This window comes from Scyliorhinus torazame, chromosome 25 (assembly GCF_047496885.1).
Source record: "Scyliorhinus torazame isolate Kashiwa2021f chromosome 25, sScyTor2.1, whole genome shotgun sequence".
Taxonomy (NCBI): Eukaryota; Metazoa; Chordata; class Chondrichthyes; order Carcharhiniformes; family Scyliorhinidae; genus Scyliorhinus; species Scyliorhinus torazame.
In genome coordinates, this window is record NC_092731.1 from 9,450,013 (window position 1) to 9,468,614 (window position 18,602).

The following is an 18,602-nucleotide window of genomic DNA, read 5'->3' on the forward strand; positions in this document are numbered from 1 at the left end:
CCATTTGGCCATGTTATCTGGGGACAAATGGGCGCGGGCTAACTCTCAGAAAACTGCTGTGAAATGTATCCACAAGCGTCCAGCCAATGCTATGGGATGCTCTGTCTTCTTTTGCCTACACTTGTTTAGGCCTTCTACGGGGTCTCCTCTGTTATAGCCGATCGCATCTTGGATCGCTGTGTACATCTCTTGGAGTGTGCCTCCTCCTACATTCTGTGGATCGGGAAGGGCTGCCTCGACTGAAGGGTCGAGGCTTAAAACTGTGAGCTTCACTTGCTCCTTTTTGTCCAGGCCGTACATGGTAGCCTGCTGTTTAACTCTAGCGAAAAACTGGTGGGGGTCTGATGTGGGAAAGAGCGGTGTAATTTTTCCACACGTGTCCCATAATTGGGTCACGATTAACGGGGTTGTATATAGGAAATCTGCGTCTCCTTCTGCTGCGGCCCTGCGATGTGTGGTTACAGGGTTCATGGGGGTGTGTTCTGCCTGTTCAGTCGGGGGTTGGGCTGCTTTTCTCTTTTGGGGTTTTTCTTGCGTACATGTCCCATGTATGTATCTATGGGCAGTCTCAATTAACTCCTGCCAATCGGGGCCGTTTACCTGGTCTAATTGGGGTCCAAGCATATTTTGAAACCCATTCTGAACGAAAAGCAGAGATTGCAATTCTGCAATTTGCTTCCGGTACGTTGCGTGATCTACTGAGCTCTGCCTTTGTTCCACTTCATGGAAGTGTGGAGCACTCGTAGGGCTGCTTTCAAATCATTGCACTGTTTCTGCAATTTCTCTACCTGTTGCTCGGTTTCTTGTCTTACCAAGACCGCACGTTGCGTGTCCTGGTAGACTTTATCATAATGGGTCTGAAAACTACTCAAATGGGCGAGACAAGACTGGTGTGCCCCCTTGGCACCATCCACCTCTCTGTCCCTCGCTGCTAACTGTTCTTTCAAATCTTTATTCTCTTTCTCAAACTCGCTCACATCTCCCTCACTACTTCTGTCTCTCTCCTCTATCTCTCTACGGAGCGTCCGAACGACCTTCTCTGTGCCTCGCAATTGTGCCAAGCAGGAAATGATTGCCATCGGCTTGCGAGCTTTCCCTAAGCAATGCTTGTGGATCTCTGACAAGTTCTCCCACCAAGTATATCCTATACTCCCGGGACCTGTTTCATCATTCGCGCAGAATTCGCTCCAAAGGGGCCATCCATTCCCTTTGAGGTGCTTCCTGATTTCCTTTTCCCATACGGGACACTGTCCTACTCTACTGGTCGCTGCGACCTCGAATTCCTGGGGGTTCATAAGGCGTTCCATTGCCTTCATTGCCATTTTCTCTATCTGGGTTCTCTACTGAATTTGGAACAGGGGGTGATAAAGTGGTGATGTAAACACGGGTACGGCGTACACTAATTTCCGGCCTACAAAACTCCCGGCAGTTTTATGTCACGAAATCTCTCAGGTTTACCTTATATCCCTGTTAGTACGCATGCATTAACACACTTCTGAATCTCGGAGGTTTGATCAGTATTGTTCTTACACTTGTGGTTTTTCTGTTTCTAATTGGATTCCAATTCAAATTTGGGTTCTCTCGGAGTCGTTAGGCCACTTCTAATTCGAGTCCTGTCAGATGTCGCCAGTAAATATTGCTAATTGTGTTTCTCTTAATTTGGCTCTGAAGATGGCGGCCAATATGGTCACCTTCCTTAATTCTAATTACGTTCGCTCTAGAGTCGCCAGGTATCTTACAATTCCGCCACAAGGTTCAAAACCGAATACTGATCAAAGACTCGCTACACCAGTTAGTAAGTTCAAACTCAATGCTCATTTATTTACACACAGTCAAATATACTCATGCATAAAACTCTACAAACTAAACTACCACTACTGCTAAAAGTCTATACTTAGCTTCGGGCGCCCACTCAGTCAGAGGAACAGTGGCCATTGTTCGGTGCTGGGGTCAAATTGGTACGGAATAACAGCTAGAAGCGTCTGTCTCGTAGCGTGCGTTGACCTTGGACTTACTTGTTCTGATGTTGCTGTTGGGCAGGTCTCTTCTTGGTGAGAGCCGGGGCCGCAAGAGAGCGATTCTCTCTTGGGGGATTCTTCTTATACCCAAAAGGGGCTTTGCGCGCTATTGGGCGGGCCTTGAATTTGGCCACAATTAATTGGGCCGTTTCCCAATCGTTCTCATCGATTTCCTCCAACAGAGGGGTGGGTGCTCTGATTGCTGGGCGTGCCCTAGGCGGTTGTTGGCCGGCTTTATTCTGGTTTCCTCTGGCGCCGGGGTGTCTGTCTTGGTATTGTTTACTTAAATGTTACCTTTTTGTTCCCGGGGATGGCTCATTAGTATTGAACTGCTGTGGCTCCAATCAACAGACACACCTTGCACCTGCTTGCTTTCTTAGTATTGTCCATTTTCCCTGCAATCTTTGCAGAGTGTCCATTTTGTAATCGGGAAGTGGCCATCCCAGATGGCTACACTACACAACCCGGAAAAATCCCAAGATACTTGTCCTTCAACACTTCAGTTGTCTGATTTTCCACTGGCTTATCAACAACAGTAGGCATCACTCCCACCTGCAATCCAGCTATATCATTACCCAAGATAAACTGTATTCCTGGACAAGATAGCTTCTCTGTTACTCATCCTACCACTTCACCACTCTTCACTGGACTTTCCAACCTTACCTTATATAATGGAACACTACTCTTCTCACTCTGAATTCTACATATTACCACCTTTTCTGGCAATTCTCTTCCCAAACTACATAACTCCTCGGGCGTCATTCTCCGACCCCCCGCCGGGTCGGAGAATGGCCGTTGGCCGCCGTGAATCCCGCCCCCGCCCCCGCCGAAGTCTCCGAAGGGAGAAAAGTCGGCGGGGCGTTAATGGCGCCGCTGCCGCGGAGAATGTCACGGGTCTGCGCAAGGCAGCCGATTTTCGGCCTGCCGATATTTTCCCTTCCGGATGGGCCGAAGTCCCGTCGACGTGATGACCGTTCACGTCGACGTGAATCAAACCTCCTTTTCATCGGCGTGACCCGGTGCTCCAGGCTCACGCCGACCAGCGAGGAAGTGAGTGACGGCCTGGGGGGTTGGCTCTGGGCAGGAAATGGCGTGGCCGCAGACTGATTGCGTGAGGAGAGGTGTGTCTCGGCTTGTGTGTGTGTGTGTGCGGCGGGGGTGGGGGTGGGGGTGGTTAGAGTAGGCTGGGCTCCGGGGGATTGCCGGGAGGGGGTCCGTGCTGGGTGGAAGTTGGGGGGGGTCCGTGCCGGGGTGGAGGTTGGGGGTTGGGGGGGGGTCCGTGCTGGGGTGGAGGTTGGGGAGGGGGTCCGTGCTGGGGTGGAGGTTGGGGGGGGGGGTCCGTGCCGGGGTGGAGGTTGGGGGTTGGGGGGGGTCCGTGCTGGGTGGAGTTGGGGAGGGGGTCCGTGCTGGGGTGGAGGTTGGGGGGGGGTCCGTGCCGGGGTGGAGGTTGGGGGTTGGGGGTGGGTCCGTGCTGGGGTGGAGGTTGGGGAGGGGGTCCGTGCTGGGGTGGAGGTTGGGGGTTGGGGGGGGTCCGTGCTGGGGTGGAGGTTGGGGAGGGGGTCCGTGCCGGGGTGGAGGTTGGGGAGGGGGTCCGTGCCGGGGTGGAGGTTGGGGAGGGGGTCCGTGCTGGGGTGGAGGTTGGGGGGGGTTCCGTGCCGGGGTGGAGGTTGGGTGTTGGGGGGGGGGTCCGTGCTGGGGTGGAGGTTGTGGGTTGGGGGGGGTCCGTGCCGGGGTGGAGGTTGGGGGTTGGGGGGGGGGGGTCCGTGCTGGGGTGGAGGTTGGGGAGGGGGTCCGTGCTGGGGTGGAGGTTGGGGGGGGGTCCGTGCCGGGGTGGAGGTTGGGGGTTGGGTCCGTGCTGGGGTAGAGGTTGGGGAGGGGGTCCGTGCCGGGGTGGAGGTTGGGGAGGGGGTCCGTGCTGGGGTGGAGGTTGGGGGGGGTCCGTGCCGGGGTGGAGGTTGGGGGGGGGGTCCGTGCTGGGGTGGAGGTTGGGGGTTGGGGGTGTCCGTGCCGGGGTGGAGGTTGGGGGTTGGGGAGGGGGTCCGTGCCGGGGTGGAGGTTGGGGGTTGGGGAGGGGGTCCGTGCCGAGGAGGGTGATGGGAGGGCAAATGAGTTGGTCCACCTGGCCAGGTGCCAGCCTCCAACAGTTGGACCCATGCGGTCCATGCCACCTGGCTGGGGGGAGGAGGGGATATGGGCAATGATGACATGTCGTCGTTCCCCTCCCCCCCACCAGGCCGTCATGTTTTCAGACCATCCAGCGATGTTGGCCACCGTGGTGGCAGCCGCTCATGTCTATGTTGCCCTGGATGAGGAGGAGGAGGAGGAGGAGGAGGAGGAGCGTGCCAGAGAGGCGGCGCAGGCGGCAGCCGCCCAGGCTGGAGGGACACCTGACCGACAGGACGAGGAGGGGGAGGAGGACGTCGCGGCCCCACGGCAACGGAGGCACCCGAGGGCGCCCCGTGTGTACCGGCCCCGGCAGTCATACCAGGACCTCACGGACCGGGAATGCAGGAGGAGACTCCGGATGAGCCGGGAAACAGTGGCACACATCTGCCACCTGCTGGCACACCTGTCACCGCGTGGCACTGGCGGGGGACACCCTCTCCCCGTGTCCGTCAAGGTTACGGTGGCCCTGAACTTTTATGCAACGGGGTCATTCCAGGCACCGAGTGGGGACCTGTCCGGCATATCGCAGACATCGGTGCATCGGTGCATCCGGGCAGTGACAGATGCCCTTTATGCCATGGCACACCGCTACATCCGCTTCCCCGTGGACCGGGCCAGCCAAGATGCCCGGGCCGTGGGCTTCTCTGCCGTTGCCGGGTTCCCCATGGTCCAGGGCGCGATCGATGGGATGCACGTCGCCGTGCGGCCACCTGCAGATAACAGGGCCGTGTTCACTAATAGGAAGGGGACCTATTCGATGAACGTACAGGTGGTCTGCGACCACCGCATGATGATCCTGCACGTCTGCGCCCGTCACCCAGGCAGTGTACACGTCGTGTTGTCGCGGTCATCCATCCCCGGCATGTACGAGGGACGCCATCCCCGGCTGAGGGGCTGGTTGCTGGGCGACAGGGGCTACCCATTGCGATCGTAGCTGATGACGCCTATACAGAGGCCACGCAATGAAGCGGAGAACCGCTACAATGATGCCCATGTAGCGACAAGGGGAGTGATCGAGAGGTGCTTTGGCGTGCTGAAGATGCGTTTCAGGTGCCTGGACCTCTCTGGGGGCGCCCTCCAGTATCGGTCAGATAGAGTCGGCCGCATCATTGTGGTGTGCTGCGTCCTGCACAACATAGCCCAGCAGAGGGGCGATGTGCCGCAGGCAGAGGAGGGCGGAGTGGAGGAGCAGCAGGAAGAGGCGCAGTCCACCCCAGATGAGGGGGATGGGGGCAATGGTCAGGGCAGACGGAGTAGACACAGGCGGGTGGCTGTCCACCGTTACCGGCTGGCCCAGCGGGCACGGGACAGACTGATAGCCGCCCGCTTCACTGACTAGATGGGCGTGGGAATCGGGTAGTATGGCCACAGACCGCACACCATGGCAACAGCCGACCACCCACACCCCCCACCCATCCACCCACAGAGCACCCTCACCCTCCTCCCCAACCCCACACACCCCACCCGCATGCACACCACCCCCCCCCCCCCAATTGCCGATCCACCGGCGGCACAACGGGCGGGCTCACCCAGTTGCGGGTAGACGCGTGTCTATCGCAGGCCATGGAGGATGATGACAACCCGCCATGCGATGAGCTCCTGGCTCTACATCGTTGGACTATGTCTGACCCAGCCCCTAAAACTCATCTGTGCCCTGCACCCGTGCCAACTTACTCAGTGTCTAATTGTTTGGCCTTACGGGCCCTTTGACTACGTCTACGTGGTTCCCCAGACGGTACAGCAGAACTGGAGGTGGACTCCTGTGATTCCTGCCCTCTGACACTGGATCCCTTTGGCGGCCGTTTCCTGGGGCGTCCTGGCCTAGATGGGCCAGGCTGCGGCCCGGGCGACTGGGATGGCGAGCTGCCAGCCTGTCCTGTCCGTTGCCCACCCGATGCACCTGGGACGGAAGGGGGGGAGTCCGAGGTGTCGCGGTGTACCGGGACCTCCCCTACAGAGGGAGCCGGGACGGACCACACCACCTCCTCCTCCCTCGGGGTGCCCGATGGCCCCCCAGGCCTCTACATGGGTGGGGGATGCGAACGGACTGGCCATCCGACGCGCCCCCGACATCTTGCGCTGCCAGTCCTGGAGTCCCGTGCTGGTATCGACAGGGGTCTGCAGGTTTGCAGCCATGGAGCCCAGGGGGTTGTCAAACCCTGTCTGTGACAGTGCGACGCCGGCTCGCACATGGCCACTGGCGCCGATGCCCTCAGCGATGGCCTGCTGAGACTGGGCCATGGCCTGCTGAGACTGGGCCATGGCCTGCAGAGACTGGGCCATGGCCTGCAGAGACTGGGCTATGGCCTGCTGAGACTGGGCCATGGCCTGCTGAGACTGGGCTATGGCGTTGAGCGCCTCTGCCATCTGGCGCTGGCACTGGCTCATGGCCTCCTGTGAGAGGGCAGCCATTTCCTGGGCCACAGACACCGCCTGCACGGAAAGCCCCAGGCCTCGCAAACCGTTCCCCATGTCTGACACCGTCGCACCCATTGCCTCCACCGCGGACGCCACCCGTGCGGTGTCAGCCTGGGTGGCACGCATGACCGGGACCACTCCCAGCTCCTGGACGCGGGTGGAGTCCTCCACCTGCGACCGCAGCCGCCGCAAGCCACCCGTCACCCTATTCGCTCGTCTCCGTGTCGGTGGTTGCATCGGATCTATGTGTGGGTGTGGTAACTGCAGGAACCCGGGATCCATCTGGGCGGCAGATGTTCGCTTGGCCTGGGCTGCCCTCCGACCGCCCGGTCCCTCTGCTGCTCCTACCTCCACCTGCTGTACCGGGACGGCTGTGTTGTGCGCACCAGTGAGTGTACCAGACGCCTCATCACTAAAGTGCCCAACCGTGGTGAGTGTTTCTGCGATGGTGGAGGGTGTTGGTGATAGCAGTGGCGTTGTGTCGTGCTCTTCGACCCACTCTGACTCCATGGCACTTTGGGGTGGGGGTTCGTCTCCACCCATCCACTCTGAGTCACTGTCCGGTATTTCGTCTTCCCGGGTAGGGGTGTCCCGGGTAGTGCTGTCCCGGGTAGTGCTGTCCCGGGTGGGGTGTCCTGGGTAGTGCTGTCCCGGGTAGTGCTGTCCCGGGTAGTGGTGTCCCGGGTAGGGGTGTCCTGGATAGTGGTGTCCCGGGTAGTGCTGTCCTGGGTAGTGGTGTCCCGGGTAGGGGTGTCCTGGATAGTGGTGTCCTGGGTAGTGGTGTCCTGGCTCGGATGTGACGGGGGCCTGTGGCTGCCCCCCTCATCGCTGGGTGGTCGCTCCCGCACGTGACGGGGGTGTCGTGTCCCTGTTGCTCCAGGTCTCTCCGTCTCCCGTGGTGTGCGAGGGGCATCCTGCGGGCGTCGCATGCTGGAGGGTCCGGGTCTCTACGTCTCCCGTTGTCTCCGAGGGGCATCCTGCGGGCGTCGCATGGTGGAGGGTCCGGGTCTCTCCATCTCCCGTGGTCTCCGAGGGGCATCCTGCGGGCGTCGCATGCTGGAAGGTCCGGGTCTCTCCGTCTCCCGTGGTGTCCGAGGGGCATCCTGCGGGCGTCGCATGCTGGAGGGTCCGGGTCTCTCCGTCTCCCGTGGTCTCCGAGGGGCATCCTGCGGGCGTCGCATGCTGGAGGGTGCGGGTCTCTCCGTCTCCTGTGGTCTCCGAGGGGCATCCTGCGGGCGGTGTGCATCTGCGGGGATGGGTGCCTGGACGTTTGGTCCTGCGATACACAATGAAGCATGCATGGTTAGACATCAGGCAGTGATCAGGTGATACGGGGGAGGGGGATATAGGGGAGGGGGGATATGGGGACGGGCTGTTGGTGGCTCACTTGCTCGTGGGCCCCCGACCTCTGCATCAGCAATCTCCCGGTCCTCAGGTCCGCCAGCCAGTTCCAGGGCCCTTTCCTCGTGTACGGTCAGTGGCCTCTCATCAGCGGGCCCTCCTCCAGTCCTCACATGCTCCCTATTGTTGTGTGCGTGCTTCTCCTGTGGGGGGGGGGGGGGCTGGTGGCAGGGGTAAAAGGCAACAGTGTTAGGCAGGTATATGAATGCACGCCATCGGTTGCGCGTGCATTGCAGAGGTTAAGGTTAGGGCTGGATTCACTTGGGGATATGGGGGATATGGGGGAGGGGGGATATGGGGGATATGGGGGAGGGGGGATATGGGGGATATGGGGGAGGGGGGATATGGGGGATATGGGGGAGGGGGGATATGGGGGATATGGGGGAGGGGGGATATGGGGGATATGGGGGAGGGGGGATATGGGAGAGGGGGGATATGGGGGAGGGGGGATATGGGGGAGGGGGATATGGGGAGGGGGGATATGGGGGAGGGGGATATTGGGGAGGGGGGATATGGGGGAGGGGGGATATGGGGGAGGGGGGATATGGGGAGGGGGGATATGGGGGATATGGGGGAGGGGGGATATGGGGAGGGGGATATGGGGGAGGGGGGGATATGGGGGAGGGGGGATATGGGTGAGGGGGGATATGGGGGAGGGGGGATATGGGGGAGGGGGGATATGGGGGAGGCTCACCCTGCCTGCTCTGACGATGTCGTTCACCTTCTTGTGGCACTGGGTGCCTGTCCGTGGTGTCAGGGCCACAGCGGTGACGGCCTCTGCCATTTCCCTCCACAGACGCCGGCTGTGGCGTGGGGCAACTCTGCGGCCGTGCCCGGGATACAGGGCGTCCCTCCTCTGCTCCACCGCGTCCAGGAGCGCCTCCACATCGCGTGACTCGAACCTCGGGGCTGAGCAACGGCCAGCCATCCAGTCGGGTGTTGCGGTCGGGTGTTCTGGTCGCGTGGGGGGGAGCTGCGCGGCCTTATGAGCCGTCACGCCGTGCAGCGCGTATGACGCTGCACGGCGTGAACCACTGCGCAAGCGCGGATCCCGTTACGTCGCTGCTAGCCCATTTCGGGCCGGAGACTATCGTCCCATTTTTACGACGTGACGCAAGTGGGATTTGCGCCGTTTTTTGCGCCGATCGGCGGACTTTCCGCCGATAACGGAGAATTTCGCCCCTCATCTCTTACCATTAAAGATTGACTAGCTCCCGTATCTCTTAAAATTGTGACTTCTTTACCTGCTCCTCCTGATACACATGAGCAAACTTTACCCACACTTTAAAGAGATCTGGCACCTTCTTATCAATCACCTCTTGATCAGGCTGTACAAGCTTTTACAGCTCCTTCGCTTCACTTAGGCTTTCTTTTACCACTTTAACAAACTCCACTGTCTTATCCTGTTTTACCCTATCAGCCTTCCCAGTGCTTTTCTTCAACCACCAACACTGTGACTTTACATGGCCTAGTTTATTACAGTGAAAACATTTTAAACTTTTCATGTCTCTTCCACCCTCCTGGATTTCCTTTTTAATCTGAGGTACTCTCTCCTTATTATCTCCCATCAGATCACCTTCACCTTTACCACTTGAGTATTACTCATGTCCCCAGTTTCTATCCCTCATAGGCTGAAACTGATGTCCTAAACCAAACTTTGATTTATGAACTAGTTCATAATCAACTGCCATTTCTGCTGCCAATCTCACAGTTTTAACCCTCTGCTCTTCCACCTGAGTTCTCACTACAACAGGAATTGAATTTTAACACTCCTCCAAAAGTATAATTTCTCTGAGAGCTTCATACATTTGGTCTATTTTCAAAACCCTTATCCACCTATCAAAATTACTCTGTTTGATCCTTTCAAACTCCATGTATGTTGACCAAATTCTTTACTAAAATTTCTAAACGTTTGTCAGTCGGCTACAGGCACTAGCTCATATGCATCGAAGATGGATTTTTTTCACCTCCTCATATGTCCCAGATACCTCCTCCGATAGTGATGCAAACACTTCACTAGCCTTACCTACCAGCTTTGTTTGAATCAGTAATACCCACATGTCCTGTGGCCATTTCATTTGTTTAGCTACCTTCTCAAATGAAATGAAAAAGGCTTCAACCACCTTCTCATCAAATCTTGGCTCTGCGTGAACATATTTAAATAGATCCCCACCAAACCTTCGACTATGACGCTCTTTCTCACTATCCTCATCACTATCCTCCACCTGGACGTTTCCCTTTACGTCCGCCAATTTTAACTGACTCATGTTTCATGGCCATTTTCCAAAGTTCAAACTATCTCTCTCTTTCTTTTTCCTCTCTTTCTCTTTCTTTTTCATCTTTAATCATGGACTCTAAAATCTTCCCAATGACCGAAGTCAGGCTGACCAGTCTATAATTCCCCATCTTCCGACTCCCTCCCTTCTTAAACAGCGGAGTTGTTTCCAGTTCCCTGGGTCCCTTCCTGTCTCCAGTGATTCCTAAAAGATCACCACCAATGCCTCCACAATCTGCTTAGCTACCTCTTTTAGAACCCTGGGGTGTACTCCATCTGGTCCAGGTGTTAAAGGTAAGATCCTGGCATGGATAGAGGATTGGCTGACTGGCAGAAGGCAGAGTATGCGGATAAAGGTTTTTTTTTCAGGATGGCAGCTGGTGACTTGCAGTGTGGTGGCGTGCCTCAGGGGTCTGTGCTGGGACCGCAATTTTTCACAATATACATTAATGATCTGGAAGAAGGAACTGAAGGCACTGTTAATAATAATTGCTTATTGTCACAAGTTGGCTTCAATGAAGTTACTGTGCAAAGCCCCAAGTTGCCACATTCCGGCACCTGCTCGGGGAGGCCGGTATGGGAATTGAACCCGCGCTGCTGCCTTGTTCTGCCAGCTGTTTAGCCCACTGTGCTAAACCAACAAGCACCTGGGGATAGGGGGAGGGTGTTGGGGAGGGGGGTGGACCAAACCAACCAACCAACCTGTTGCTAAGTTTGCAGATGATACAAAGATCTGTAGAGGGACAGGTAGTATTGAGGAAGCCGGGGGGCTGCAGAAGGATTTGGACAGGTTAGGAGAGTGGGCAATGAAGTGGCAAATGAAATACAATGTGGAAAAGTGTGAGGTTATGCACTTTGGAAGGATGAATGGAGCCATAGGCTATTTTCTAATTGGGAAAATGCTTCGGAAATCAGAAGCACAAAGGGACTTAGGAGCCCTTGTTCATGATTCTCTTGACATTAATGCGCAGGTTCAGTCAGCAGTTACGAAGGCAAATGCAATGTTAACGTTCATCTCGAAAGTCCAAGACCAGTGATGTACATCTGAGGCTGTAAAAGGCTCTGGTCAGACCCCACTTGGAGTATTGTGAGCAGTTTTGTGCCCCGTATCTAAGGAAAGATGTGCTGGCCTTGGAAAAGATCCAGAGGAGGTTCACAAGAATGATCCCTGGAATGAACAGCTTGTCGTATGAGGAACGGTTGAGGACTCAGAGTCTGTAATCTCGTTGGAGTTTAGGAGGATGAGGGGGAGTCTTATTGAAACCTACAGGATACTGCGTGGCCTGGATAGAGTGGACATGGAGGGGATGTTTCCACTTGTAGGAAAAACTAGAACCAGAGGACACAATCTCAGACAAAAGGGACAATCTTTTATAACTGAGGTGAGGAGGAATTTCTTCAGCCAGAGGGTGGTGAATCTGTGGAATACTTTGCCGCAGAAGGCTGTGGAGGCCAAATCACTGAATGTCTTTAAGACAGAGATAGATAGGTTCTTGATTAATAAGGGGATTAGGGTTACGGGGAGAAGGCAGGAGAATGGGGATGAGAAAAGTATCAGCCATAATTGAATGGCGGAGCAGACTCGATGGGCTGAGTGGACTCATTCTGCTCCTGTGTTTTATGGTCTTATCAACTATTCTAAGGTTCAGTGCTGTTCTTCTATTACTGCATTTCCTATTCTCCACAATGCTGAACATACTTTTAATTATTTTCTCGTATGTTGTTGCTGTGTATGTTTTGTCCTGTCCCCTATTCTGTTCCCCCCTAAATGCTGTTCATCAGTAAAGCTTTACATTCTGAGAAAAGTTCTGCGTGGAGAAGTTAGCTTGCGTTTTCTCAATACATGACATCAAATTTGTTGCTCTTTTCATTGATTGCCTGCTGGGAGCTACTCTGACTGCTTATTGATGTTACTTGATCATGATGTTGCTATGTTGGAATGCACACAAGTGTGTAATTCTTATGTGCATTTTTCTTGTTTTCTTGTCTGATCTCATAATTTTGTTTTTAGGGCACATGTGTGGTTCCTCTGCTTTCCTCTGTTTTGAAAGGCACCAGCCAGTGGGAGACTCCAGAAGAATTTAACCCAAACCATTTTCTTGATGAGAATGGGCACTTCAAAAAGAGTGAAAGTTTTGTGGCATTCTCGGCAGGTACAGTCTCTTTCCTTTGTTACATTTCTCACTTTGCAACACCACATTTTAACCCCAAACTTCAAAACAGTAATCACAATTGCACCAAGCCAGACGATGCAGGGATTTTGGTTACAATCCCGCGATTTTAGAGAATAATTTCCTCCTGTAAAATTTCAGGTGTCATCGTCAGTGCTTCCAAGTGACACTTTACACAGCAACTTGGATCTCACAGGGAGCATTCAGCTCCACACCTTGTTACAGGCCTGGTCCAAATATGGACGAAAGAGCTGAATTCCAGAGGTCAGAGTGTCTACCTAAGACATCTAGGCAGCATTTGATCACATGTGGATTCAAGCAGCCCTATTAAAATTGAAATCAATGGAAATCAATGGGGGGAATCACTACACCAGCTGAAGTTATACCCCGCACAAAAGGTGATCACAGTAAGAAGTCTTACAACACCAGGTTAAAGTCCAACAGGTTTGATTCAAACACTAGCTTTCGGAGCACTGCTCCTTCCTCAGGTGACTCTGAGGAACTGGCTCCGAAAGCTAGTGTTTGAAACAAACCTGTTGGACTTAAAACCTGGTGTTGTAAGACCTCTTACTGTGCTCATCCCAGTGCTATGCCGGCATCTCCACATCACAAAAGATGATGACTGAGGTTGTTGAAAACTTATCATCTCAGCCCCAGGACGTGGCTGCGGGAGCTTCTCAGGGTAACTATCTTCCCATTTGAAGGCTTGATGTGGGGATGTTCACTGATTGTTCAGAGTTCACTTCCAATTGCAACTCATCAGATAATGAGGCAGTCTGTGCCCACATGCAGCAAGACCCAGGCACCATTCAAGTTTGGGCTGATAAGTGACAAATAACATTTGGCTACACAAGCACCAGGCAATGACCATCTCTGACAACAGGAAGTCTAACCACCTCCCCAAAGCATTCATCGGCATTTGGGGGTTACCACTGACCAGGAACTGAACTGAACTGAAATATAAATACTGCGGCGACAAGAGCGGGTCAAAGACCATATATTCTGCAATGAGTAAGACACTTCCTGGCTCCCTAAAGCCTTTAAACCATCTACAAGGCATAAATCAGGAAAGTGATAGAATATTATCCACTTGACTGAATGTGAGCAGCTCAAGCAACACTCCAAAGTTCGACATAATCCTGGACAAGGCTGCCTGGTTGATTGGCACTCCGTCCACCACTTAAACACCTGGTTGGGAGCATAATTGGAGATAATAGGTATTAGTCTGGCACAAGGTAATCAAATCCTCAAAGGGCACAATGATTCCTGTGGTTAGTTGGGTGTGAGAACTTTTGTGGAGGACAGAAAGGGTTAGGGTTAAACAGTAAAAATGTCAATAAATATTCTCAAGCATTGCAGGATTCCATCACCAATAAGCGAGTAAATTACATTTTGTTGGATATTGAGTATGTGGGTTAGAAAATGACCATTCACCTCATGGTTAAGATTCAAATCCAGTGCAGATTGATGGGATGCCAAGAGGGAACTCCACCTAAGACAGGCAGAAGTGTCAGAATTTTAAAAATTGGAAAGTTAACAGCTTGAACACACCCACTTCCATTTATCACAAGAAAGCAAACAATACTACAAACAAATTTCAGAATTGTTTCTTAACCTTTCAGGGAAAAGAATCTGCCCGGGAGAATCCTTGGCTCGCATGGAACTCTTTCTTTTCTTGACTACTCTGCTGCAGAGCTTTGTCTTCAAGCCTGTTATCGACCACAAGGAAATTGACATCTCACCAGCCATAAGTGGTTTAGCAGTTGTGCCAAATGATTACGAGTTCTATTTCATTTCTCGCTAAAATCAACTTGGTCATCAATTGATCTGGAATTGAATAAAATAGAATGTTTTTTGTGATGTTGGCTGAGGGATTGATATTGGACCATTATCTTTAAATAGTAGTATTATATTAACATAAGAGAGCAGGTCAGGCTTGTCTCATCCAAAAGATGGAACTTATAGCAGTGCAGCACCCACTCAGTACTGTGCTGATTGTGTCCATCTCTGGAATGCAGCTTGAAGAGCCAGCCTATTAACTCAGGTGACAATGCTACACCTGATCTAAAGTTGACACTTGTATCTTACATTTACTAATTCAGAACATAGCGTGATCTTCAGTATCCAGAATCCTGTCTAATCTTTGGTTGCAGAAATTCTCTTTGCTGGCATCACAATACTTGCCAACAGCAAACGCAATCTGATGCACGATGAGCAAATTAATCGATATGAAAGCAGAAACGAAGCAATGATAAAAGTGATTATATATGATTTTTCTGTAATCCTATAGAATTGTTATAACATTTGTTTAAACAGCTATAAAATTAAGTTGTCTTTGGAATTCATTCTGTATACTGGACTGGTTGCTGTATTTTTTAAGACACAACTATGATAATCATTCCGTCACTCAGAGGAAGGTTATGACCTTACATCAGAAGATGCCCATGTCTGAACTGTGTTTTAGACTTCCCTTATACGCTGGGATTTGTGAACATTTCCCACAAGGGATAAAATAGTTGATTCCATGTCTGCTACATCTCCACCCCCGCCCTCCAAGTTATCAGTAAGAAGTAATTGAGTATATATTTTTTACCGTTTGCACAAACTAGATTCTCTGATATTAATGTTTATTGGGACAATCCTTCAGGCAATTTTTAAAAAAAAAACAAGAGTCCACATCCAGGCATTTGATAGGTGCATCTGCAATAAAGGACAAATTAAAATCTCCCCAAATTTGGGTCTGCATAATTGATGCTGTGGGCAACATTAATACTGGGGTGAGAATATTCTTTATTTACTGCTTTTCAAATTAATGTTACATTCAAAATGAGAGTCAGACTTTCATTTTTCATCACCCAGTGTTGTACCGTCAATATGCCGCAAGGCAGGTTGAAGTAACGTCAATTAAAGGCTTTATTAAGCAGAACTTGATCCCCAGCAGCTTGGTTCCAGAATGCAGCTGCTGGGGGAAATGCCGGGTTCTTATACCGGCATTTCTTGGCGGAGCCCAGTAGGCAGCCGATCCTATCAGGACCCGGCATCCCTCCACCAATAGCCTGTCGACACGTGGTGTACCGTATTAACCCTAATACATACCACCACACCCAGCAATGGCATCAAGAGCTCCAAAGGCAGCCACGGAATGGGAGATTCCTCTACTTTGGCTGAAGGTGGTTCTTACTGGTTTTCTGCTGACTCACATTTTATCCATATTCTGATCAATGGTGGATTCATTTTGCTCTGGTGCTCATTCCGACCTTGATTACTGGTACAGCTCATTTTTAATATGAAACTAATTTTGAATTCTGTTCATTAGAACAATAGTCAGTTCATAATGTCAGGAAAAATGTTGCATTTTTCTCCAGGTAGTTTGTGGATGTGTCAAGCTCTGTACCTCTGTTCAAGTTATGTGTTTTGTCATGACCTAAGGTTATGAATACTGAAATCCTTATTTTTAAATGGGTTTTAAAGACTGGGCTTTAATATTTACATAAAAATAACCTTTTACCTATCAGAAATAGCTGATTTGCTTCAGTCCTCCCTTTGATAAATCAAAAGATTAAGTCAGATATGTCACAATGAGATAAAACAAAGGAGTAAATGTGATAGGATAGGTAAAAGCCCGAAGAGGAACTCATTCACATTGTCATTGATAACAATCTTCAACAATAGAGTGGGCAAGCATTGCATTTCAAGCATTACAGCAAACATTATTAAAGTTCTGAACAAATTAATATTATGCAATAACAATGAATCAATTATTTGACTGTATTACTAACATATTGCTAAAAGATTAATACTGAATCAGTAGAATCAAATTCAATGAATACGCTGCCTGGCTGCTGGCACACTCAGAGCAGGGAATCGGTAGCCATTTTGCGCCAGTTTTCCTGGCATTAAATGCCACCGTTTTCACGCCGTTTCTCCAGAACGGAGAATCCAGCCCCGATGTTTGCCACAACTGACATAATAACCTGAGCCTCCTGAAGTACCGCCACATCTCCCTCGTCCTGTTCACCTTGTCATTGGTAATGACTCGTGGGAACTACGCTCCCTCCACTGTCCAGCTGCAGATCTCTGAAAGGCAGGCTGTAGTTGCTGATCCCCGCTCTAATGTCCAGCTCATGTCCTACAACAGCAGGCTGCTGTTGGTTTGTTCCTCATCCGAGGTCCAATCAAAGGAAGCCCAGATGCTGCTCACCCTGATGTGATTCTCAACTGTATAAAGTAAATTCTCAGCAAAATTACTTTGAATGAACCCTTTTGCACTATTGGGTAAGAAGCTGATGTAAGTATTGAATATTAATTGTCGGGTACCAGTTTAAATCAATCCCTTCAATTGCCATTGTGACTTTACCTTGCTTTAAGTTTCAGCAGAACTGGGAAAACTGTGGATGTGATGTTAAGTTTAAAAACGTGTGGATATATTGATCCAATTAAGTGAGGAGCATGTATTAGTGGTAACTCATATCAAAGGAATGCATGCAGAATATGCATTCAAGATAAAAGCAGAACTCAGTAGGTCGAAGCAGGCTTGCCAACATGCTCGTACATTTTAATATCCCACCTGGACTCTAATCCTCCAGGTCAACACTCCTTTTAATGAAGCTCGACGGTGATAGCTGCCATTACTCAGTAATCCATCAGCACTCATTGCCTGGTTCACGTAAAGGTTTCCCACTTGGATACGGTGTCAGATAAACCATTCACTGCACTGCAACCTGGCTCAGTCAGACTAGATACATACATGGGAAACAAGGACAGGACACAACAAACAGGGAAATAATATAAGTACAGTAGAGAAAGTTTTGCTATGTCATATGTGCAGCGTAAAACAGTCAATTGGGGTCCCCAATGGTCCCGGACCCCTTGGGACGGAGGTGCGGCGGAGTGAGCTCTGAAGGTTCCACCGTCACCTTGCGCTACCAATCTTAGAGGTCCACTGTAGTCTCGACCAGGATCTCGATGCACTTGGCCATGTCCCTCTGGGACTGTGCCAAGTCCCTCGGTGCCTGGCACAGCTCAGCCAGCGTCACCCTAAGGAGGTTTACTAGCTTCTCCTGGCATTGCAGGCTGGTTCTCACGGTGGAGTCCACAGCGCTCACCGCCCGTGCCAACTGCGCCCAGGCCTGGTTGACTTCCGCAGACAAATAGGGTGTCTCGCCTCACCTCCACAGCAGTGTCTCCAGCTCTGTATTCGCTCTCCTCAGTCCCATTTTCCTGGCTGCAATGAAAGTGAGTGGAGAGCAGAGTGCTTAGATGCAGCTCCAGTTTGTCAAGTTCTCCAGTGCCATTTCCGGCCTCAGCGAATCCGCGCAGGCATCAGTTGGAATTTCACTCGTTTCACGTGGGCAGATTGCTGGCCTGAACGACTCCGGTCTGGCGCTCCCAACGGGAACAGGGAACACTCCCAATTAATTCCCGGTGTCAACACTTCGGGCTGGATTCTCTGATTTTGAGGCTGTGTCTGGAGGAAGTGTCTAGGTTTACGATGAAAAAGTCGGCGCTGCCCCCACACCGATGCTCCGCCCGTTGGGGGGCTCGCAGTCGCGCCACGTAAAACCCCTGGCATTCGCGACAGAAATGGTCGGATAATTGCCGGGTCCATGACCTACAGCGGTCGCGCCGTACAACATGGCACCGGTCTGCCAGATAGTGCCCTTCTGTACCACCCTCGCCACCCTTCACCAGTCGTCCTTTCCCCCGCGAATGCGCCCCCCGGCCAGCGGAATGGCAACCCCCCCACCTCCCCGGACTATGGCTGTACTGGACACGGTCCATAGCCGCCATGCGAGGTTGACAAAAACTCAGAGCACACGTGTCCCACGCCGTCGGGAAGTCAGCCCATTAGGGTCGGAGGATCAGGGGAGGGCCTTCAGGTGACGTCCTGAGGCCGACCCAACGGCGTGCAGTGGACTCACTGAGAAAGCTATTTAGGTGGGGGTGGTGCATCCGAAAAATGGTGCCGCCCCAGATGTTGCCATCAAAATGGATTCACCGCCTGATCGTCGAGTACGGCGTCAGCAAGCGGAGAATCCCACTTATTGTCTCTCAAACCGATAATTCCACCCATTGTGTTTAAACGTAGGTAAGCAGGTCATGCGAACTGAGTTGAACAGAGATGATGTAATTAATGGGAGGAGCCAAGTCTGA

General features: G+C 52.1%; 1 protein-coding gene across 2 annotated transcripts in view; it reads left to right on the plus strand.

The window, feature by feature from the left end:
* Window positions 1-14,764, plus strand: part of LOC140402293 (cytochrome P450 2C21-like) — a 118,672-nt gene extending 103,908 nt beyond the window's left edge. For both annotated transcript variants that reach the window (XM_072489960.1, XM_072489961.1), the window contains exons 8-9: window positions 12,290-12,431; window positions 14,072-14,764. In XM_072489960.1, coding sequence (XP_072346061.1) covers window positions 12,290-12,431; window positions 14,072-14,253 — 324 coding nt within the window. In that variant the 3' untranslated portion in view covers window positions 14,254-14,764. The remainder of the gene's footprint in view (window positions 1-12,289; window positions 12,432-14,071) is intronic.
* Window positions 14,765-18,602: the final 3,838 nt, after the last annotated feature.